At 40.4% G+C, this 26,406-nt stretch overlaps 1 protein-coding gene across 1 annotated transcript in view; it reads right to left on the bottom strand.

Annotated features, from left to right (window-relative positions):
* The window catches only part of MEGF10 (multiple EGF like domains 10), a 115,684-nt gene that overhangs the window by 43,400 nt on the left and 45,878 nt on the right, over positions 1 to 26,406 (bottom strand). Inside the window, exons 6-9 of the mRNA XM_044291028.1 lie at positions 8,626 to 8,872; positions 6,429 to 6,549; positions 2,816 to 2,952; positions 2,275 to 2,487 (exon numbers count right to left, since the gene is read on the bottom strand). Coding sequence (XP_044146963.1) covers positions 2,275 to 2,487; positions 2,816 to 2,952; positions 6,429 to 6,549; positions 8,626 to 8,872 — 718 coding nt within the window. The remainder of the gene's footprint in view (positions 1 to 2,274; positions 2,488 to 2,815; positions 2,953 to 6,428; positions 6,550 to 8,625; positions 8,873 to 26,406) is intronic.

Raw genomic sequence — 26,406 nt, forward strand, 5'->3', positions numbered from 1 at the left:
GATCTACGTGTTTTGTGATAAGTTTAGTTTAGCATGAGTAATATTCAGGCATCTTGTTTTTTTTAGATTGTGTCTGAGCCAGGTCTGCTTGAGGGTATGTGTCTAGAATGAGTAGTCAAAATCATTCATAGCCAAGATGAGCCGGCAAAGAATCAACTATTGTCTTAATGCTGATTAATCACATCACCTAAAGTCAATAGATGAAATTGCTTTCACTAATGGGGACTGTTGATTATGCTGTTTTCCTCTTCTACACACCAATACAATCCGGGAAAAGCTGACTACACTGTATATTACATAAACTAATGTGAATCCAGTTCATTATAGAAATATAAACATTTCAACTTTTCTCCAATCCTTCTCAGAATGATACACTCCTAATAAAAATAAACTGCTTTACTGGCCAACCTTACACTTATTGTGGTCACCTGAATACACCAAGTATGACAATATATTCAATACAACACACCGTATATTCTTATGGATCTAACATTACTCCTACCGATGCTGAGAGTCCTTTGAAAACAAAGAGGTTGTCCATATGATGTATATTTTTTCATTTATAAAACGGGCAGAAAGGCATAATATTATTAAAAAAGTGAGACTCACCCCACCGATCCCCAGCTGCTCTTGTTTCTTCACTTCCTGGATCCCTGCTGGTCTCTGCTTCCTGGTTCCTCTCGACACACTTAGGACATGCCCGCTCTGCCACTTAATGGCTGCAGCAGTCACCCGCCTCAGCTAGTGATTAGAGTAGTGACGTTTCCAGTGTGTTGAGAGGAAACAGAAAGCAGAGCCCAGCGGGGACCTGGTAAGGAGATTTTTGTTTTGCCAGAAAATTATCGGCTGGACTAACCATTTAAGACCTCTCTCGTCTGGACTATCATTGACATAAAAATTTGTACAGCTTAAATATTAGAAGCTAGATGGGCTTGGGATTATAAAACATGCAAAATCTTAAAGTGGTTGTCCAGGATTTTGATATTGATGGCCTATCCTCAGGGTAGGTCATTAATATCTGATTGTGGGGTGTGACTGTGGTCACCCCTGCCGATCAGCTGTTAGGAGAGGCCTGCTGTGCTCAGATGATCTCTGTTCTTGGTATGATGTGAGGAGGCTCACCGAAGTACCACCAATGAGATATTAATGACCTACTGTGGGAATAGTCCATCAATATCAAAATCCTGGAAAATCCTTTAACTTCAATGTGCAATACAATATCTTCTAATCTTTCCTATAAGTTTATTCCACCACTGGGAGTTCATACTACTCTTTTACGATGTCAGTGCCTATATTGCCTGACAGATTACATACGTATATCAGAAAACTGGCATAAGTTGATTCTCTGACGTGTCCTAGCTGGTGTACATTTCAGGTTCTGGCACACTGATCTCCCGTGATGCAGCAAAATTATTTAAAGGTGTTTACCGCTTAATAATTTTGCAGCATCTTTTGTCAGCGAACTTTATACTGATACCAGCGTATGAAATGTCAGTCCTAAGGCCCCTCAATTGAGCAGACAATTGTTGGGAAGAAAGTGTTACTTCCCAAGAATCTCCTGCTCGTCAGTGCTCTCCTTCAAATTATGTGGAGGAGCGATCGCTAATGCCATCTCTTATCCCCATACATAATCAGTGTTTGCAAGCAGCAGAGGCTATTTAGATGTCATTTAGGTGTTATTTAGGTGTCTGTTTGAATTGTTAATCGGGTATTCGGCGGCACCTTTACACCGGCAGATCATTGTTAACGAGTGCTCCTATGAACGCTCATTGGCAATAATCTGCCTGAACATCGTGCAGTCTAAAGAGCCTTTAAGTAAATTTCCCCTATTAACTTAATTATTGTATTGATAGGGCGTGAGACTTGTGACAATGCAAATTAGAACCATGAAGACCATAAAGTCCATATGTCAATGGAATGTCAGGAACCTCATGGTCCTGGCAACAGTGGGTATATCACAGTGTAACACAGATGACTGTATAGGTTGTGGAACTGGCGCACATTACATGTATACATGCATTCCTACATATACAATAACCCTCCTGGAATTTTTCATGCCTGGTGCACTGTAATGTATCAAGAGGAAGGAAAGTCCAGCACTTGAGTAGAATCCAGACTTAAAAATATCAACATATCAAATAACCCACTAACAGAAGCCAGGCAGCGGGTCAGTGCGTTTCGGACAAGTGTCCACTATGATGTATGTTATAGACCATTTGACAAGCTCTGATTTTTTCAGATTGTCTTTTAAAACAGCAAAAATTGTCAGATTACCTTTGTGTGTTCTTTCCATGGCATGGGCACTTTTTATCACACTTCATCCCATAGAGGCCCTCTGAGCACAGCGTCTTTTCACAGTGTTTCCCAGTGTAACCGGGCTCGCAAAGACAAGCTCCACTGATGTGGTAACATTTTCCACCATTACGACATTGGCAGGTCTCAGCGCACTTCATTCCATACAATCCAACAGGGCATTCTTCCTGGCATCTGAATACATTTAAAAAGAAAATGTTGCTAGAAGTGTGATACACTAGGATTAGCAAGCTGCAGAAATGTAGTTATTTCTAAATGGCAGCTCTAGGTAGACTATAGATGGGACAGGTAGTTTGTTCAAATAAAATTCTTTATAATGGAAGATACTTTATAATAAATTCTAAAACTAATGTAATTCACACATCAGCTATTGAAAAAAAAAAGAAAATACCAACTCCCGCCATCATCCTAAATTTCAATTCTTTAAAACTACAAGTCAGGTCTAGCATGATATTGTAGACTCACCACAAAAGTCTAAATATTCTAACTATCTCATTCTCACCGTTCTCCATTGTATCCAGGGCTGCAGTGACATTGACCTGTAACAGAGTCACATGTACCGCCATTGTGACATTGGCACTCTTGAGTACAGTTTCTGCCATATCGACCCTCAGGGCAAGGTTGGCCACAGACTGTGCCCTAAATTGAAACAGAAGGTTATCATGCAGCGACAAAAGATGATCAACACACTGTGACTGCAGATAATTAAAATAAGCACCTGACCCCATCAATTGTAGGCAACTGCCCTAAGGCAAAATAATATAGAGTCTTATAGTTCACACCATGACATGTCATGTTCTACAGCACAATATTGTCTGAGATCAAGAAAAAGATTACATTTACTCAATTTGTATGGATAAATATTAAAGGGGTTCTCCGGGAATTATTAAAATAAAATTACTGAAAATTGACTTTATTATAAATATATTCCCAAATATTGTTTATTACTTATAATGGCTTGTTTGGTATAGGAAAATAAAATGTTGTCCTATTAGTACACAAAAAAACTGTCCTAATCACACAGGAGGGCAAGTTACTTCACCACAATGAGCTAAAGAGCTGCCTCCTCCTCCTCTCTACTCTACTTGTCAGGGATTATGATCCTGAATACAGATGATAAAATCTTTAGCAGAATCTCTGTAGGAATGTAGTTCATTAGGAGACATAAAGTACAGAGAGGATAGTGGGGGTGTAGATAATGAGCAGCACCTCTTGTATGAAGTCTCCATTATCACAGCCCCACATTACATGTCCTGTCCGTCCTCTTTGTACTTCATGTCTCCTCATGAACTCCATTCCTACAGAGATTCAGCTGAAGATCTAATCATCTGTATTCAGGATCATAATTCCTGACAAGTAGAAAAGAGAGGAGGATGAGGCAGCTCTTTAGCTCAGTGTTGTGAAGTAACTTGTACTGTTGTGTGATTAGGACAGGTTTTGTGTGTACTAATAGGACGGCGGCCATTTTATTTCTCCTAATGATTGCTTCCTAGACAAAACAAGCCATTATAACTAATGAAAGGTATTTGGGAATATATTTATAATAAAGTAATATCTAATAAAAAAAAAAAAAATCCTGGAGAACTTCTTTAAAGTTCTTGGGTAGAGAAGAGAGAACTGATTCGGACCAATGATTCATCTCACGAGCAGTGCTTCTTCAGCCCTGACAATTTACTATCTGTGCAACAGCCCTGATTAGTAGAGCAAGGGTACAGACTTTGCTTCGGCATACAAAATCTGAACAAGTACTGACAGCCTAAAAACAAGAAAAGGACAGCGCATGTGATATGAATCAGCGAGACATTCACAACCTATGCCAAATTACACTTTTATGGATATTGATCTCATTTATATCATATTGTCATATGGCCAAAATTTGTATGGAAAGACTACTACTCACCGCATGCCATTGCAAAAAATGTTGCCCACAGCACAGCCCTAGACCCCAATGCATGTTTTGGTTGCTTGTTGACAGTATGGTATTACTTTGATGTAATTTGGTATAATGTTTTAGTCATAGTGGTTGCATGCACCGTCCTCTTGTTGTTTGTGTGGGTGTTTTTTTAATTCAATAAAATATTTTCTGATATATTGTAACAACATTTGGTTGTATTTGCTGACGTAATATGAGTTACTGTAGTCAAGTATCAATTTGGAAGAAATAGATGAAACATACTGGACATGCCAAAATATTGCATATCATATACACTCAGAGGTCTTATGACATTAAAGCACATACTCTATTCAGTTGCAATGCTGGATACAATAGATAGGTCAGTGTATAGACTCTAGAGCAGTATTTCCCAACCAGTGCGCCTCCAGTTGTTGCAAAACTACAACTCCCAGCATGCCTGCACACCTTTGGCTGTGCAGGCATGCTGGGAGTTGTAGTTTTGCAACAGCTGGAGGCACACTGGTTGGGAAACACTGCTCTAGAGGGATAGACAGGAACAGTAGGTCAGGTAAAAAAAAAATTATTCAGGAGTACAATATTGATGACCTATCCTCAACTTCTGGCACCTCTGAAGATCTGCTGTTTGAATAGGCCACAGTGCTCTGAAACACTGTGGCCTCTTCCTAGGCCAGTGACATCACATTCATTGATCACATGGCCTAGGCACAGCTCAGTCCCTTTCAAGTGAATGTAGCTAGGCTGCAATACCTAGCAGAGCCACTATACAATATATGGCGCTGTACTTAGTATTCTGTGAGGCGTCCACAGCCTTTTCAAACAGCTGATCAAATGGGGGGGGGGGGGGGGTGAATAGGTAATCAAAATTGAGAGTGGGTCAACAAAATTGTACTCCTGGCAAATCCCTTTAGTTTTTATAATAAGATCTCCACCATTCATCAAGCCTGTAGTGATCATGTTAATAATCGCAAGCTCAGAGTACTCCTGGTGTGCCCAGGTACACCCTAATGATTTTTTGCTGCCAATGAGGAGCGGTGCAGCCTGATGACAATTGCAAATTGCAACAGGCTTAATTCTTTTACGGTGTCTGTGCTATATGCATGCATCTGGTACCGTATCTGTGCAATAAGCTCATCTCTGCATCACTCTAATTGTCCATGTATTTAGGGTAATAATATATCTAACAGAAGCATACTTGAGCAATTCTGAAAAGCTTAAATAAAATTTTACACACTGGTCCAAATGTTAGTGAAAACTCTCAGTTTAAATAATGTACTAAGGCTACTTTCACACTAGCGTTCGGCTGTCCGCTTGTGAGCTCCGTTTGAAGGGGCTCACGAGCGGACCCGAACGCTTCCGTCCAGCCCTGATGCAGTCTGAATGGATGCGGATCCGCTCAGACTGCATCAGTCTGGTGGCGTTCAGCCTCCGCTCCGCTCAGCAGGCGGACACTTGAACGCTGCTTGCAGCGTTCGGGTGTCCGCCTGGCCGTGCGGAGGCGTGCGGATCCGTCCAGACTTACAATGTAAGTCAATGGGAACGGATCCGTTTGAAGATGCTACAATATGGCTCAATCTTCAAGCGGATCCGTCCCCCATTGACTTTCAATGTAAAAGTCTGGACGGATCCGCTCAGGCTAATTTCACACTTAGCTTTTTTTTGCCAATTTAATGCAGACGGATCCGTTCTGAACGGAGCCTCCGTCTGCATTAATATGATCGGATCCGTTCAGAACGGATCCGATCGAACGCTAGTGTGAAAGTAGCCTAAATGATGAGCCAATGTTCAGGGTATATTCAGGGTATATTCTAGTTAAGAATAATGAGACCAAGCTAAGCAGCAGGTCCAGTATTACCAGTATGTGGTTTTGTGTAGTGTTACGATGCTCATTTATTTACTTTCATAGTAGTGGTGAGAGTGGATCGTTCTTGAGCAAATAAATAAATCAACTTAGACTAGCTTTTAAATGTAATTATCTGACTTGCATCATATTATAATGGACTCGCGCTCCTCCGGGCCGTAGAGAGTTTAAGAAAGCATTCTGTTGCATTGTGTCACTTAATTAATTACTATTTTTACCAAAGGTCATTCAGCATGATAGAAAAAGGTTTATTGACTGAATTAGTTAATTATTTTTCATTGATTGCATTGCATAGTTAAAGCTAGCCAAATCTGAGTAGAATAATGAGTTCATGTGACGTACCATCCACCCCGCAGGGCAACTGCATTCTCCAGTGACATGGTGGCAAATTCCACCGTTCTGACATGGACATCTTTCCTCGCATTGGGGGCCATGTTTACCAGGCGGGCAGAGATCTTCGCAGCTAAAATAGCGAAGAAATAATATACTTAATAAGTGCTGTATCATAAGAGTATATAATTTTTCAGAGATATTCCGATCTTAATCAATTTTTGCATATACACAGGATATACCATAAATGCCTGATAGTTGCATAGTTAAAGATCATCCGTCATCATGATCAAGCCTACTAAACCAGACAGACAGCCTGGTAGAGTTGATCATGCTGATACAAATGATATCCTTAGTATGACTAGCTGTGAGCCTTTGGATGAGAAAAATGCATTTTTATTTATATGCAACTGATTTAACTGGAGCACCATTGGGCCAGCCAGAGCCCTTGGAGCACCAATTTGTTACACCCCTTCAGCTCCTTCCCCTCTTTTTCTGGATTGACAGAGCTAGACATCTTGTTTAGCCCTGTCTTTTTGTGCCTGTTGTTCTCCAAGCACAGAGACCTGTCATCTCATGGCTGCACTGTATCTTCCGGTCTTGGTGCTTGCTCAGTTGGAATCTATGCTTCTTAGAGAGCAGCAGGAGATACACTGAGCAAGCGCCAAGTCTGGAAGATACAGCGCAGGCATGAGATGACAAGTCTCGGCACTTGGAGAGCAACAGGCAAAAGACGAGATGTCTAGCCCTGTCAATCTAGGGGAAGGAGGGAGAGACTGAAGCTGAAGGGGTAACAAACTGGTGCTCTAAGGGATCTGGTCAGCTACTCAGTGCTCCACTTTGGTAATTTGCATATTAATAAAAATACATTTTTCTCAAGAACAGGACCACAGATAGTCCTAATAAGGGTATCGTTTTTATCATGTTGTTGATCATTGTGTTGATCATGCTGACAAATGCTCTTTAAGCTCAGTGTGGTCACCTCTCCATTCTACAGAAAAGAGAGTGAGGTGAACAAATATAGGCAACTGGAGTTCACTAAACACTGTTTATTAGATAGGTGAGGGTCCCAGCAGTGAGACCTGCATCTCTAATGTATTCAAGACATTCTTAATTATAGTGAACATGTAATTTATACGTATCATTTTCTAAGCAAGTCTAAGCAAAAACTCAAATGAATTTTCCATGAGCTAGTAATATAATTGACTCTCCATTATTCAGTGAACTTAAACATCAGGTAATGTCTTAGGAGATGTGTGGGCTACATTTTCATAAATGTTAAACAGTATGAAAATGTAAGGAAAAAGAAAACATGAAAGACTATACACACTTGAATTCCTGCATTTTTTTACATTAAAGGGAGTCTACCAGCAATTTTTATTATGCTACACTGCTGACAACATTTGGTAGGAAGCAGGGAGAATAATGCTATATGCGTTTTGTGAAGGTTTTAGTATAAGGAGCAGTAAGAATATGAACTTTTATTCTGTGAGGTTCTGCTTCTGCAAGTGGCCAGGAGGTGGAGCTTCACTGTGAAGTGCACACTGACTTGAGCTGCTTCCCAACTTGTCCCTCTGCTCTGAGTGTCAGCTGTAATGGTCTCCTGGTTGGATGCTACAGCTGATACTCAGAGCAAGGTGGCGGGGGGGGGGGGGGGCTGTCAAACAGCTCAATGCGGAGAGCAGAGGGCATTTGCCAGGGAAGCTCCACTTCCAATGCCCTTGCAGGAGCAGAACCTGGAAGAATAAAAGTTCATATTTACACTCCTAATAATAATAAGTTCCACAAAAGGTATGTTTGTCCTGCTCTCCCCAGCCCCCACCTAGTGCTGTCAACAGTTTAGCGTGGTCAAAACTGCTGACAGGCTCCATTTAATTAAAGTTATTCATAAACATTTAAACTTAGGAACTAGAACATATTACTGCTGACCCTTGGAACAGCCTAGGACAATTAAACAATAGCATTTATTCATATCTGTGTGCACAGTGTATTGTCATAGAATAATATAAAAGACAATACGTTCACATATCAGATCATGGAATTACACCAAAATATGTCCTATAGATACACTAGAACAAGACATTTGTGAAGTTCTGTGAGTCAAAATCTCTACTGGGTTCCAAATGTCTCATGCAACACTGTTGATACAGTTGCAGTCATTACAGTCGAGATCTGCTGACCCCACTGTTGATCTATCACAAATACTTACAATGCTCCAGTATAGCCAGGGGTACACTTGCACTCTCCAGTTACATGATCACACGTCGCTCCATTCTGGCATTGGCATTTTTGGTGGCAGTCATTTCCATATGTCCCTGGGTCACATCGTTCTTCACAACGCCAGCCCTTGAAGCCAGCAGCACAGTGACATGCTCCAGTAATGGGATTGCAAAGTGCTCCATTTTTGCACTGGCATCTGCTGCTACAGTGTGGCCCCCAATGATTAATATCACAAGCTGACAAAAAAAAAGATGCGGAAATTTTGTTTTAGACAAAGAACCAATATTGACATCTGGTAATGATGAACAAGAAAACAGGTTTCATATATGGGTTGAACAGGGTACAAAAACAGAGTAATGACATATTAAACATTATAGTAACAAAGTATGTTGGAGTCACAGTGTCAAGTCTAACAATGAATGCATGTTGCTAATAACCTATTTTTTGAAGAATAAGAAAAATAATGAGACATCAGATGTCCTACATCTTTCAACAGTATAAATGAGCGGATAGCAGAAAGCATTAGATCAGGAGAGTTTAGGCGCACATATAATGTTATGAAGCTAGTTCTTGCAAAGCCAACATTGCACACACCACCCAACCAAGGAAAAGATTACTGTAATGTCCTGGAATGCCAACTTCAACTTGAGCTCCTAATTATTCCAGGATATGGTGATGAAAACAAAAGTTGCAGAACAAATTCTATGAGCAGTTCTCAGCTATGTTATAATGGAAATGTTTTAAACTTAAAACATTTTGCTAAATTAAATTGTTATTTTTAATAACAATATAGTTATATTGTGGTCAGCAGGACTAGTCATATTGGGTCTCATGCTCACATTAGCATAATGGCTTTCATTTATAATGGAGCAAAGAGCTTCATTCATTTAATGGGGTCCCATTGGGGTTTCTGTCATTTGTACGTCAGAATAGTGCTGCAAACTGTGATATTCATGCCATCCAAAGTCATAGAAAATCAAACAAAACCTCAAGAGAAGGCTCGAAAATAGGGGTGCACAAACTTTTGTGGTCAGGCGACCATATACCTTGACTGAACCAATCCCAAGAGCTGCAATGAAAATTAGAGGTATTACCTCTCTGGGACATTTATGGCCTATCAGTAATACAATTATTGACAAAAAATAATGCAACAAGAAGGAGTTGTTGGAAGTGAATGAAACTTTCTATGTGTGAATGTAATAATGATATATGTAAGTGATTACAATATTAGGCCTCATGCACATGACAGTTTTTTTTTAAGGTCCGCAAAAACGGGGTCCGTAGGTCCGTGATCCCTGACCGTTTTTTCGTCCGTGGGTCTTCCTTGATTTTTGGAGGATCCACGGACATGAAGAATGAAAAAAAAAAATCTAAGTCAAGTTTGCCATTGAAATGATAGGAAAAAACGGACACGGATCACGGACACGGATGAAAATCTTGTGTGCATCCGTGATTTTTCACGGACCCATCAGTGTTCAATTTGCAATAAATGTGGTGACTAGACAGGCTTAGGAAGTGTTCAACCCTTGCTGTGTGTCGGCACGATTATCCTGCTGAAAAATTACAGTTGGAGGCCCTGCCATGACAATGACATTTCTATCTTGGTGAATTATTATTATTATTTTTTACAGTGAGTGTATATATCTGATAGGTTCCTGTTCTACTTTGAGGATTTCCACTTATTTGAACAATGGAGGTCCTCCTTCTCACCATTTACAATCCAAGAAAGGAAGAAATTATGCATGTATGCAGCTCTCTCCATTGCAGTTTATGTGTGTTTTAATGCTACCATAAAAAAGTGAAGAGCCACAAGCATGCATGGCTACTCCTTCATCTCATCTACTGTGCCACATATAAGTCAGGAAAACCTTATTCTGTCAAAATATGGGGATCCCAGAGATGACCACACCATTAGTACACCACATTATATGCCATTCCTCTTCTCTTTGAAATGGGAAGTACATACGAACAGTCACCAGTGGCAGACAAGTCTGCGACCAGAGCACATGGTGGAATGGCATAGTGGTCCACCCTTACACTAAAAGATAATGTAAGTATTAATCATAACTTTGTGGTTACTAAAATGTGTGGTTTCAAAAATAGTTGCCAATCCTCTTCAGTCTGCAATCTCTAATTATTTATTCATCTTCAGGACCCCCACCGATATTTAATCTGCAACCTGCTCCTAGTTTCAGTCCTTTCTCATGTGACTCTCAGTGATACTGACTCTCAGTGATGATGCTGGATCTGTGTGTGTCCAGGATGCTGCTGTGTTATCCTGCAAACTTCCTTGTGTGGACTCAATATCTACAGTCTGTGTGAATTTGTTTTGACCTCTCTATACATCTGCCATGTATAACCTCCTTCCCCAACTTCTGCTGTCTCTAACACTAAGAGAAAGGAGGGGGAGAGCACAGAGAACCACCAGAAACAAAAATAGAAAGAGTTAGACACACTCTGTAGAAGCAATATGGTAGGACATTTTTAATGAATGCTGTGTAGAAAGTTGACTTCAGCTATATTCAATATCAAATGTAAATTGTAAAATTTGTTACAGTTATACAGGAATTGTAAAAACAATATGATTACCGTATGTATCCATCCCAAAAGACTAGAAACAAATAGAAGCTTATGTCGACAAAAACTCATTCTGAAACCAACTAAATCAATGCAGTAATTCATACAAAATCACTGCAAAGCTGCTTTAGTTGGGTTTGCGATAAATGAACATTCCTTTAGTCCATGGACTTTACACCTCCTGTAAATATCTCATCCTGGAATTTCAATATGAGCACAAATAGCAGTGACAGACTTAAGACACAGGAAATGTCTGGGCTCGGCCCAGCCCGAGGCCTGAAAATGACCGCCAGGCAGGATAGCAAGTTCAGCTGTTCCAAATAAAATATCCAAACTACCAGTGGGCAGAGATGACTCAGTTATGGTTGAGCTCTTCGCTAAGCACCAGTGTGGGTGTGGTATTTATTGGCATTGCATACCTCTCAAATTTCCTAATCATTTCATTACTACTGTGTTTTGCAAAGGGTTTCTAAATGTATTTCAGAAATTTCTTCTATGATACAAGACAAAGTAAGTATAGGAAGATTGTAACTGATCAACTAATAATTCTTGTTTGCTTTAAATTATTTATTTTTTAATGTTTGATATTCTACAGATTTTAGCAAAGAGAGCAATTGAAATGGGAACCAGAATTCTATTTTGCACAAATAATAATCAAAATACAGGTATATGCACTTCCCCTGGCAAGATTGGATGTTTACCAGTGCCAGTTATCTCTACATACCCCTTAGAAGCCAGTTTGCAAACCTGTTATGTTTAGAATCCTAGGATCCGGGGCAGATTAAAAGCAGTTCGGTTGTATGGATCACACATTCTTGATGATTGATTCACAGCAGTATTCGCCCAATGTTATAAAGAGAGGCTAAAACGACCGACACACATTTTGTTTATCCTCATCATTACAGCTACTGCTAATCATAACTACTAATGATTTGTTGTACGGCCATTTGTTAAAAACTAATGCATAAAACCTAATTATCACAAATATGTTGAGTGATAGCAGTCTATAATGGCTGGTAAGTAACATAAGGAGCACAGCTGTTTATCTGAGATAAAGATATTTGGGTTACAAGTCGTCATATGGAATTCAAGCTAATATGGGGCCATGGTCTGCTCTTTAACTTCAAGGTCAACCTCATAACCAATTGTCTCTGTGTTCCTCTTATTTTCTAGCTAAGAGCTCCATTATGGTAAGGTCATTTATCCTCTTGGTGACACTGTATCCCCTGTAGGTACCTCCTACCACCCTGCACTGACGAGTCTTATTTCATAAGGTCTTACTCCATTACACTTATATATTTTCTTTGGCAGTAGAGCAGACCTTGGAAAGTAGTCTACATTTATGATCTCTTAAGGAATATAAATGTAATTTGCACATTTCCGCTTATGTGTCTTCCAATTCTATCCAAATTTCCAGCTATACTTGTCCAAGTTCCTCTAAAACGGAAGCTCTGTTCTAGGCTCTATTCACATGGAAACAGAAATATTGTATTATTTTTTTCCTGGGATACATAAATTCATGTTGTCCTTTCCATGATAATTCACTGTAGGTTAGCTAAAGATATGTCATAAGCATTTGCATTCTTAATGTTCCACTGGCAGATATTAAAAGGGTTGTCCCACGAAATAGTCTACATTTTGCAAACCAGCACCTGGATCTGAATACTTTTGCAATTGCATGTAATCAAAAATTTTGTACAGCCACTGAGTTATTCACAGAAATCTAGCTGTATAGCGCCACCTGCTGTTTGCTCTTTTTTATCTCTGTCCTGCTCACTGAGATGGAAGCACATGCTCAGGTCCATCCTTCAAATGCCACCAGCTGCAGTAGAAAGGACACGCTCCCTTAGAAAGTGCAAGCTGCCAACCCTAAATTAATCTAGCAGAATAATTAGAACAATTAATGGGGATATCTCTGATATCGGATTTTCATTTTTTACATTAATATGCATTATGAGCCCTCTGCAGTATCCCAAACAACATTTTAGGGCTTTGCACGGACATGGAGATAAACATGTTGTCACCCATGTGCTGCTATTTCATGCTAAGTATGAGTGTGAATCACAATATATAATTCTTAGAGTCCTCATAAACTCTTTTAGTGGAGAAGTAACAGATTTGAGTTTACGCAACCGATCCTACTGCATCTTTAAATCCAAAATATGGACAGTTAAAAGTGAAATACACAGTATATTTTCACAGGAACAATACTTATCCTCTATCAGGATGGGTGATGTGTCTAATAAGTGGTGGCTCAACCACTGGCACCTCCACTGATCATGAGAACAGGAGTGCCCTGTTTGAATGGAGCTGCAGTAACGTTGTCCATACACATTCAATAGCTGTCGGCGAACAATAATTTGGCTATTCCTCCCAGCTTTCTCAACTCTCTCATACACATGCAAGTTCAGTTAGGCAGAACGTATATGTGTATTCAATGGTGAAAGTGGAGAAAGCCTCTGCCAGACACCTCTTATATCGCGGAAAAACAAAGGGAAGGGGTGAAAATATTAATCTTGCCCGATCCTTCAATACCCCATATACATTAAACTGTCAGCCGACCTCCCCATCCTCGTCATGTTCGACCAACAATACACTATTGTGTATCAGGGCTACAGATGAGCGAAGTTTTGAAAAACTTCATTCGGCTTTGCCGAAGTTCCCCAAGAAATTTGATTTGTTACGAATTAACTTGTCATGAATCGCTATAAATCAGGTATACCCAGGACGCTCTGCCTTAGGGTATGGCCACACGGAGCAGACGTGCAGCGTCCGAAATTAGCGGCCAATTAGCCCACAGCTGCCTTTCATCTAATAATTAAAGGGATTCTGTCAGCTAGTTTGAGCCTATAGAGCTGAGGACATGTGCTGCTAGATCGCCACTAGCACGTCCACAATATACATTTTCCATAGCTCTGAGTTCTTTTATTCAATAAAAAAAAAAAATTCATAAATATGCAAATGAGGCAAGTAAGGAGCCCAAGGGGCTGTTACCAAAGTTTCAGGAGCCCAGCCACGCTCGCCCACTGTGAAGGAGCCCAGCACTGCCCGCATCCTCAGAATCTCCTCCTTGCTCCCCCAACATCAGAGAGTTGAAGCGCTGTAATCTCGTGCATGTGCAAGTATGCCGCATGTGAGTGCCGGCATAGTGTTCCTTCCCTGTGCTGGCATCAGCCTCAGGGAATGAACTGCGCATCCGCGAGATTACGGAGCTTCAACTATATGACTTCAGGGGAGCAAGGAGGAGATTCAGAGGATGTGGGCAGTGCTGGGCTCCTTCACAGTGCTGGGCTCCTGAAACATTGGTAACAGCCCCTTGGGCCAGTGGCATAGCATGAGGGGGGCCGTTTCCCCAGGCGCAAAACTGGGGGGCGCCAGCAGGGCCACACCGCTAATTAGGCGAGGCGATTGCCTCAGGCAACATGGCCCTGGTGACAAGTGGGGGTGGCAGCAGCTCTCAAACTAGCTGACAGAATCCCTTTAAGGCATTTTTAATGGCCGCGCTGCACCTTTAATGCACCTTTAAACAGGGGCTATTGCTGATATGGGGTTTGGTTGGTTAGTTGGGGGCACAATATGCTGGCATACCTACTTCTCCAACCCCAGCGCTCCCCTGCCCTAGAGGTGGGAGCCCTTCTCCTGCCATCTGCTTTTCATCTAATATCGATGAGAATATGTAATCAGGAACACCCAGCTCCTCCTTGGGATGAGGGTTTTATAGGGCTGTGACATCACAGGGGATGGCTATCTGCAGATTAGCTGGCTCCACGGCATTATGGGTGATCCACCATTTTAGGAAAACCTGATTTGTTACCACGAAGTGTGAGGAAATTCGGATTCATTGCGCATCGAAGTTTTCCTAAACTTCATATCGAATTCTGCTTTGAATGGTTCGCTTCACTGAGCACTAATCGGGGCCTTTATGCATGTCCAGTGGTACATCATTCGACCGGCAGTCCCATAGAGTTGAATGGAACACAGGCGGACATGCTCGACTGCAGTTCTATTCAAACAGGGGAAGACATGACCCCCAGACATTTATCTTGTGGGTAGAGTATAAGTTCGCAGGAAAACACTTCCAAAGTGTGATCCTGGTTGTAGGTCCAGTACTTTGGTTCCAGGCTGCACTGGACAACTTTTATTCCCCGAGAGGACTGTGATGTAGTTTAAGGTGCGGGATGCGGAGATGACAGAAGTGCAGCTGATGTATAATGTTCAAAGAACCCGGTAAATCCAAGCTCTAGACTCAATACTGACCAGGTAGCAGAATGCTGTAAGATCTAGAACAAGAGCATGAAAATCAATCCAGTCTCTAAGGTGCTCTACATAAAAGCAATGGCTGCTTTGAAACTCAAGACAACAATATCAAAATGTGGATTTTATTTCAAACCTTTTGTTTCTCTGGGATTCATTTACTGCACTCTGGGTTTTCTACCCCTGTGGCAACTGTGCCCTCATGCAGTGTGCTGTTTTGTAAGGAAAGATTTCTATGGAGGAATCTAGGCCAGTTTGTCATTTTGTCAATGCTTTCTGAGCCATGAAGAACGTACACAAAAGAAATGTGCAGTTTTGTTTTTTTTCTCTTTGAAGATTTGCAGTTGGTTTTCTTTAGCATACTCTCCAAACCCATTTCCTGAGGTAACATTTTATTACTCACTTGTGCATGTATTGTTATACATTTCATGAGCATTGTATTACTGAGGAGGTCGAGCAGACCACACCATCAATGTAAAGCTATGAGTATGGTATGTATAGCTAATAAAACTGAAGTCAAATAAGCAAGAAAAACTAATCAGACATTTCAAGATTTTATTATTTTAAAGAGTGTTCTCAAGTTAAAGGGGGTTGTCTCACCATGACAACCTCTTCTCAGAATTAAGTCAAAGTGATGACCACATGCTTGTTTTCTGAATCCCCAGCCATATCATTGCCTTGTAGCAGCTGCTGCAGATGAACTGTAGTATTAGGTGGTGACCACTGGCCGTCCTTGTAGGGTATGGATCTGCCAGGTCCAGGAAAGCAACAATAGGACCTAAAAGGACATACTGTATGTTCTGCAATTGTCCTGATGGCACATTCCCTTTAAATCCTTTTATTATACCCCAACATAACCTATAACCCCTTAATGACACAGTAAATGTTTTCATTTTTGCCTCTCTGCATTTCAGCAGCCATAACTTATTTTCTAATTGACATGGCTGTAAAAAAGCCTAGTTTTATGTGGGAAAAAAAAATATATCATATTTTTACTGTGCTGTTTGGAGGACCATGTAAATTACTGTCTAATTGTTTTGCATTGCAGATTTGGGAGAAATACTGCAGAATTTGATGTCTCCAATGCAGTTCTTTATTTATTCACCAAGAATGCAACGTTTCGACTACAATGAGTCTTTTTCAAGCAGAGTGAAAAAGACTCATTGTAGTCGAAACATCACATTCTTGGTAAATAAATTAGAAATTGCATTAAAGACATCGAGGGCTGTAGTATTTCTCACAAATCCTTGATTATCAGTGGCCTGCTGGGCTAAGGCCTAACACTGTTTGCACCGCCACTTCATGGAATGTCCAATTTGGAGCTAACAGTAGCGCTGCTTAATTTTGGATATTACCTGTTTTGCATTGCAGATACGTTTACTTTCATGCAAAATAACCTAATAAATTATTTATTTTGATTATTGTGTTCAAGCAGATACCTACGGTAATAATACTTGCAAATATTTTTTTTATAATGGCACTGACATGAGCTCTTGTTAGCAACACTTAAATGGGTATTCTGGTTTCATGACACTGATGACTTAGCCTCAGGATAGGCCATCAATTTTGGAGGTCCAACTTTTGGCACCCCCGCTGATCAGCTGTAATAAGGAACTACATTACTTGTGCGAGAGCTGCATCATCTTCATGTTTACCTGAACGACATCTACAGAGGGTAATTACAGCTTCCTCTACCATTCAAGTGAATGGGGCAAACAAATATAATGACACTGTACCACCACTACAATGTGGAGAGTGTGCAGGTAAACACTGAATAGAATGCAGCTCTTACACTAGTGCCACGGCCCCTTCAAACAGCTGATCAGATGGGTAGCCGACAGTTGGACCTCCACTAATTTGAAATGGATGACCTATAGGATAGTTCATCAATTTTATGAAAACAAATACTCTTTTGAGGACTCTTTACATGGACCAATAATTGAGGCAATTATTGGGAAAAATAGTTCCTATAAATGCTCGTTCCCAGCGATTGTTTAAAGGTGTCATCGATCACTCGATGAATGGGCAAAATGTTTGTTCATCGGGTAAAAACATTGTTGCTGCAGACACCAAAATCATTGTTTCTGGGCAGCAGATTGTCCTGTGTAAACAGGGATCTTCTACCCAGAAATAAGGAGTCTGTATATAGTTGAGATTGTGAAGGGCCCTTTAGTGTGCCCTAACACCAAAGTGAGTATAAACACATCCCTGGGGTCTTTAATAGGTTACCAAGCCTGATTGCACAGAGGTTCCCTAGTCCTTAATCATATCAACAGGAAACCTGGTTATGTGATCAAAGGAGGGAGCCCCCTTTGATCATGGCATATTCACTCTTGACCACGGTGATCAAAGGGTTAAATTACTAAAACTGGAGGTTCCGTCAGTCCTGACAGCTGAGGAACTGTTTTAGGAGAAAGGACCGCCTCTGCCATGAGGCAAGATGAGAATCTTGTCTCAGGCGGTGGGCTCATATTGTCTTAGAGGGGCAGAATCGGTGTAGCAGTTAAGAAACACTGGCTGGCCAATGCCTCTGAGTTACATCTTGTATTATACTCCACAGCTGTACTCACTATTCTGCTGGTGGGGGTCACTGTGTACATACATTACATTACTTATCCTCCACAGATGAAAGGCAGCATGGCATCATTAGTATTTCCACCTCTCTGCCCTCCTTCCAAGACCACAGCGCTGACTCTAGCAGTCAACTGATCTCTGATCCAATCACAGGTTAGCTGCAGTAATAGCACTGTGTAGTGTGCACTGCCGCCATGCTGTGTGTCTCCCCAATGTGTGCGGCTGCAGCAGGCACCACTCTGACAAAGAGCAGCCTCCTCCTCTGTAATCTGAACTGGACCGCTCTGTGTGAGGGTGGCAGGCATTGCTCTGGCTGAGTGCCACCTCCCTGTTTGCTGGCTGCTCCCTCCCTAACTGCCTGCCTCCACATTCCATGGGCAGCATGTGGAATGGTAGGCAGGGACTAAGGGGTTTATGGCACAATGAGACAGGGCTGGGGCAGGGCCAAAGGCATAGGTGCTGGGAGGCCTGGAGGACAGGGTAGCATTATATATACTGCCACTAATAGAGGGACAGGGGAGCATTACATATACTAGCATGTATGCTGGCACTACAGGGGACATGGGGAAGCTATATATATATATATATATATATATATCTATATACTGGCACTACAGGGGGAGAGTTACATATACTGGCACTAGAAACCTAGAATCGGCCCTGGACAGGAGACCTATGCAGCACTTATTTTAAACCACCATAAAACACAATGTTGTAAAAAAAAAAAAAAAAAGCCCCTTTATGACCACTGTAAATAGGTGTTTTTGCAGTCATTAAGGGGTCAAGGTTCACTGAGAATAGAAATCCCATGTAAGATTAGGTCCTTGAGCAGGGGCGTAACTAAAAAAAAAGGTCCAGGCCAACCGGATAGCAAATAGGACAGGAGGAAGAGTCAAAAGTTTTCTTTATACTATGCCACCTGGGACCTGTAGGCCTCCTTAGCGCCTCACATAGCAGTCATGCCAGTAAATTAATATTGAGGTACATTTAAAAAATGGAAACGTAATTTTAACATCTGTGAAATGACTGCTTGTGTATATTATATGGCAGTAACAAGAACAATATCATGAGATTCTTTATGCTGTAAATGAAGTCAGATGCCACCATTCATGTCATGTGTTGTATTAATAGCTATGATCTGTGTGTGGTACTGTTGAGAACAGGTGGGAAATGTGGTCACAGCACATCAAAGCCAGCAGGAGCAGTTCCAAAATGAGTATTTGGCAGAATACATGTCTCATGCAGGTGTGGCCTAATTATAACACTGTACATTATTAAAACACAATACATTATTCCTCCAGGGCAATGTAAAATCTGGAGATGTGTTCTTCCTCTTGCCAGAAGGCCAGGTATGGAAAGATTGAGAGGAAGATCTAATAACAGTGTGAGATGAAGTTCTAATAACAGTATGGGGCCATTCATTGTGGAATAAATACTCTACATACTAATTATACATGTCCTATTAGCTTCTCATGCCATGGGAAACCCACAATATTGTATTGCTGCACCCAGCTTTATATTTACAGGTCAAGATAGACATGGTTGGCAGCTGCCAGATAGACTTTTCGCAATGAATAAAAGATCGTAAACAAAAACTTCAATTGGACAGACATTCATCCCATCTTAATGGACATATATAATATTTTACAATGTTTCCCATATTTACAATATTTTTTCTGGTTTGTAGTTGCTCATATTTGTTACAATCCAAAGACATACTGATTGGGACCTTAGATTGTGGACCCCATTGGGAACAGTTGGGTGCTAATGTTCTGTAAAGCGCTGCGGAATATAGTAGCGCTAAAATAAATAAATAATAATCAACTTATTTCTAGGTCTAATAAATAAATAATAATCAACTTATTTCTAGGTCTTCTTCATGGAGCTAGGATTGGTAATCTGGTAAATGAAGGTTTGGCATGCCTGAATACATAAACAAAGAACCTTGAAGAGGACCTGTCACCTCTCCTGACATGTCTCATTCAGTAACTACTTGCATACCCCATGTAATAACAATTCTGTAGCATCTATTCCTATAACTATATATTGTGCCATTCTTCTATTATTCCTAATTGACGTTTAAAATTGAATTGCCAACAGGTCCAACTGGGTGTTACCAGTTGGGGTGTGTGTTCCTAGATAATCTGACACTGGTAACACTGATAGAATAGTGTCAGGTAAAACCCAGATGAACCTTTATTGCAGACTGCTGACAATTGATTCATAAAATGTCAACTAGCAATAACAGAGGAATAACAAAACATAGCATCATTGAAAGAGATGCCCCAGAATTGTTATTACATTGGAAATGCGAGAACTTACTAAAACTGACATGTCAGGAGAGGTGACAGGTCCTCATTAAAACAGACACATACTTCATCTTAATTTGCGGTTCTGTATAGGGGCAGCATATTATAGCTACAAGGCTGCACAACTAATTGCCAAAAGGCACAAATAATGTTGTGCTGTTTGTTTACTAGGCTAAAATATACTTTAGACGCATAGGGAATAATTTATTAAAGCCTGTATGCCAGTTATATGGGGTTCAAAAGATGCAAGTGGTATTTTGCACAAAAAATATTAGACTATATGAAAAATACTGTAATATCTGAAGCCAGTTCGAAATCTTTAGTCTCCATTAGATCCCTATAAGCTTCTGATTAGTTTACAAATCTAAGGGGAAATTAGAAACCACTTTGTGCACAAGAACACAATGTAGCAGGCTTTGTTAATTCCTCTGCTTTTTATTCATTTGTGACCAAACCAGCAGAGTGAACAAATCGATGCGAGAGCCTTGAAAGTTCAAGAATAGCATTTTCAAAGTGATCCTGATCATGTCTGATGGATGGCTTGATTGCGTAGCTCCAAGGGATGAGTTAAACACGTCTGCTATCTGGACAGATTACACTGACTGCTCTATTGTGTTTGCTCAATAAATGTTTATTAGACTAATTTCACACACATGTATGTCAATGTGTGGATTTGTGTTAGCATATTGCGATGAAAGCCTTATTATTCACTTATTATTACAAAGATGCTGTTTTGTCATGTTTTACTGCTGAGTACACCTTTTAGCATTTATACCACAGGGATGCTGAAGTAGTTCAGGAGGAACTGACAAATAAAAACCGGTGGAGTCACAGACAGAGCTGAGTTTATCAAAGACATTTATCACAAACTGCAGTATGGTAAAGAGGACCTGTCTGTCACCACATAGTGCAGTGCAATCCACAGGCAGCATGTTATAGAGCAGGAGGAGCTGACCAGATTGGTATATTGTTTTGTGGGAAAAGATTAAGTATAACTTGTAATTTAATTCTCTGCCATTCCTGACTTTATTGTACACAGGGAAGGTGTTATCAATGACTGAAAGCTATGTCTGCATACACACTTACACAGAGAATGCTATCAATCACTGATAACACCTCCACGTGTACAGCTATCAGTGACTGACAGCTATTTCTGTATACACACTTAGGGTCCATTCACACGTCCGTTGTTTCTTTCCTGATCTGTTCCGTTTTTTTGCGGAACAGATCTGGACCAGATCTGGACCCATTCATTTTCAATGGGTCCTGAAAAAAATCGGACAGCACAATGTCTGATTTTTTTTCAGGACCCATTGAAAATGAATGGGTCCAGATCTGGTCCGCAAAAAACGGAACAGATCAGGAAAGAAACAACGGACGTGTGAATGGACCCTAACACAGAGAATGCTACCAATCACTGATAACACCTCCACATGTAAAGCTATTAGTGAGTGACAGCTATGTCTGTATACACACTTACACAGAGAATGCCATCATCACTGATAACACCTCCCTTGTGTACAACTATCAGTGACTGACAGCTATCTATGTATACACACTTACACAGAGAATGCCATCAATCACTGATAACACCTCCCCTGTGTACAACTATCAGTGACTGACAGCTATCTCTGTATACACACTTACACAGAGAATGCTATCAATCACTGATAAGACCTCCCCAGTGTACAACTATTAGCGACTGACAGCTATCTATGTATACACACTTACACAGAGAATGCTACCAATCACTGATAACACCTCCACATGTACAGCTATTAGTGAGTGACAGCTATGTCTGTATACACACTTACACAGAGAATGCCATCAATCACTGATAACACCTCCCCGGGGTACAACTATCAGTGACTGACAGCTATGCCTGTATACACATTTACACAGAGTATGGTATCAATCACTGATTACACCTCCCCTGTGTACAGCTATCAGTGACTGACGGCTATCTGTGTATACACATTTACACAGAGAATGGCATCAATCACTGATAACGCCTCCCCTGTGTACAGCTATCAGTGACTGACAACTGTCTGTATATACACTTACACAGAGAATGCTATCAATCACATGGACATAATATTACAGGAAATAAGAAGCTGCATGGACATAGTCATGTGACTACAGCCCAGAATGGAAGTTAGGAGCAATAACGATAAAATAAATGCATTATAAAATTACAGCTACCTTTATAAATCATTATTTTACAGAATATTGATGCAAATTGGAAAACCCTTAAAAGGCTCCCATAAACATTAACCTATTGTCGCCATTTTCATGGGGACTTGTTGACACTCTTACTCTCCCCTGTTCGATGATGTCAGGGGAGAAAAGGATTGGCCGTGTTGAATTTCAACGTCCCCTCCTTTTGTTCTCTTGGGAGTTATGCCAACGCCAGAATTGTCTGGCAGTGGTTTTCTCCTCTCTCCCCTTTAAAACAGTAAGACGTTGAGTTGAGCCAAGCATGTATGTTTATGGTGGATCCGGGAGGCGGGAGACATAACTCTTGGCAAAACAAGTGATTGGCCGAAAGCTACTGAAGGTGTTTGAGCACCTTAATATACTACTTGACCTGTAAAACTTTAACTATATTCCATCTACACAGGCAATGAAACTTACATGGATCTTATACGCTATAACTGAATGGCCTGTGCTTTATCACTGTAATATAACACTTACTTCTGTGAGACATTCCAGACAAGTCCACAGGAGTAGAACATTAACACCGTAAACCCAAATTAGGAGCCTCCTTTGTCTAGTTGCTAGTCATGTTACTGCTGCATAACATGGAGAGATTAGAAAAAACTCAAGTCAATGAAACAAGATCTGAATTTGTATGTCTGTGTGACCACTGGAATCTTTCCAAACCAACGTCTCAAAGTCTGATTCAGCACCCAGTGAGCAGTTTGCTCATTTCTTTATAATCCTCTCCTGAATGACAAGATGTCAATGCAGGACACAGTCTGGAATGCAGACACATTATGGAGGTGCCACCGAGTCCCCATGGCTCAGGAGAGACACTTTATGTTAGAACTGGATATATTCCTGGTTTATTTAAAGAAAAAGGACCCATATTGTCAATAAAGTAGAGGATTCAGTAAGGAGTTATCTTCTTATGTAACATGGTATCACTTTAAACGCAACTTACTGTTAAAAAAATGCTAAATTGTTATCTGTATTAGACGTGTTTACTTATTTGCCGACTATCAAATACTCATATATCACACATATCCTTGACTTGTATTGACCAAGGCAAAATTATTACTAAAGTAGCTTACAGCAAAGGCACACGACAAAGAAAGATGCTCTTTAACAACAATCATTGCAAACATGGTACCAAAAGAATTGGACATGATTGAGTGAAATGCAATTTTTGGAAAATGGAAATATTATTATTATTATTATTATTATTATTATTATTATTATTATTTGGTTCTATAAGATAAATCAATTAATTACATAGTAACATAGTACATAAAGAAAAAAATCAACTAGGACAAACAGAACACGAACATGGTGCCCTCCTTTTCCTCTGCTGAAGTGCTGATTTCCAGGCTTCTCTTCTGTCCTCCAATATGGCTGCCACCCTTCTCAGACTATCTGTTGCACGCTGTCCATCGGTAGCCCAAGACACTTCCTGCTTGTCAAGCCCTGCTCTTGGACCGGCCAGCACTGTTCATGTGAGCAGTGCTGGACAATCTGAGGGCAGCAGGGAGTGTCTGTGACTACCAAGAGCACAATGTATCTCAAATAGTTTGAGATGCAGAACAGCCATTTTGGATGACAGTAGTAGAGCCCAGGAATTGGTGGATCTGCAGCTGAAAAGATGAAGAGCAGATCACCATGTAAATGTTCTGTTCATTCCCATTAACGTGATTTTTTTTTCCCTTAAATCAGGTCTTTATTTATTCATTGGATTTGCCTAATTTTTATATACATTGGACAGGGATCAGCAACCTCCGACACCCAGCTGTTCAGAAACTACAACTCCCAGAATGCTTAATTTACTTCTGTGGGAGTTAGAAGAACAGCTAAGCATGTTTGCATGCTGGGAGTTGTAGTTTCACCCTCCCTAGACAGCTCTGCAAGTTGAGCCAACCAATCCTTCTCACATTGTAGGACAGGCGCCCATTTGAAATAATTCCCTGAAGAACCCTTTTAATTAGCAACATCATCACAAAATACATCTCTAGATACAATGGAAACAAAACTAATAGTGAAAGATTCTACAACAATTTGAGGCTGATATCACACGAGCCAGCAATTTAATGAAATGCAGTAATAACAAAAGCCGCACCAAGATAATAATAGGTAATAAGCAAACTTCACACCAATTATTCAATCTGCATCTACATAAATAATAATGTGCGCAGTGCCAATGAGTTGTGTCAGGACTCAACAAGTCTGAAGGTAATCCGACACACCACCTATAGGGCTCTTTCACAGGCACGTGTTTTTCAGCATTTTACTGTAAACTGTTTGTAAAAAAAAATCCCATGCTTTTCGAGCACTTTTAAATGGTGTTTTTTACAAGTGGTTTTGGTGCCATGTTTTTATTTTGTGACATTTATACTCGTGTTTCTTCAGGCATTTCCAAATTCCTATAGAGAAGCTTATAGATAATAAGAGGAAAATACCAAAAAAAAACGTATTTTTTAAATGTCATTCACCCAAGAATGCAACATAAATCTTCTTCCCCATTCTGCAGAGAGAACCTGCAGCGTAAACGGATTTGTGTAGTGGGTTTTTAATCCACAGTATGTCAATTTATGCTGCGCTTTTCAGGCCGTTTTTGGGTCTCTGGTTTTACTCTCGGCCCTCAGTGAGGCAAACACTCAATAACTGCTTTCATCTACCCAATAGACAAACCCTCACAATCAGGGGCATAGCTAAAGGATCATGGGCCCTGGTGCAAGAGTTCAGCTTGGGCCCCCCTTCCTTCAGTGATTTATGGCCAGGGGCAGGGAAGCACATTGTCTTCGTGCTGCCTAAGGCAAACATTGAAACGGCACCCCCCTGTACAAATTCTTGACATTACCCCTTTCCCTCCAGCCAGAGGTGTAACTTGAACAGCATGCACTTTCTATAATACTGGTGTCTTCTTATGTGGCACAAGGGTCTTTGGGCCCCTCAGGCTCCTGGGCCCGGTAGCGACTGCTACCTCTGCACCCCCTATAGCTACGCCCCTGCTCACAATGCAATGCCCCTAAAATTACAGCACCTACATGTATGCTGAATACAAAGGTGTACATTTCTTGAAATTCGATTCTGATTTGATTTGGCTGAATCGATCGGCTTGAATAAGGTCGACCTAAACTGATAAAGCTTCAATAGCCCTGAAAAGCTGTGGATGACCTTCATGGGTCTCCTAGGACTGTATGCAACTCATTTCAAGCTATTTAATGCACGCCAGCCTTAGTATATATACACTACATATATATATATATATATATATATATAAATATATATATATATTTATATATACATATATATATATATATATATATAATTTGGCTATGGATAAACCGCATGGATGTTGGTGGTAACAAAGTCTCTTTAAAGCTGTACTGTAAGATTTTTGCATAAAAAAAAAATAATGGCCTGAAAAATAAAACACCGCTGGGGGTGCATGTGATCCTCCTTCTTCATCTTTCCTGTGTTGTGTGTGAAAAATGTCTGACACCATTCTTATTTGCCTAAATCGAATTACCAAAATTGTGAATTTGGGTTTTACTCAATTTTTGGGAAAATTCAGGTTGAACTCAATTTGTTTAGAATCGATTTGCTAATTTCTAATGCTGAACTTATTAAATGACCGTGTCTTAAATAAATTTTCATGCAGGTGTGTTAATATCTGTGCAAACTTACAATGTTGCTCCATGACTTGTATGTAAAGCTATTCTTGATAACTCTAAACTATAAATGGGATTAACAGATTATTAGCCCACAGAGGAATAGCTTTGGACGGTACATGACTTATTGGCTGTATATAGCCAGTAGCTGTAAAATCCTGTAGTATGGAGTAAATCATTGCTACTGGA

This window comes from Bufo gargarizans, chromosome 1 (genome assembly GCF_014858855.1).
Source record: "Bufo gargarizans isolate SCDJY-AF-19 chromosome 1, ASM1485885v1, whole genome shotgun sequence".
Lineage (NCBI taxonomy): Eukaryota > Metazoa > Chordata > Amphibia > Anura > Bufonidae > Bufo > Bufo gargarizans.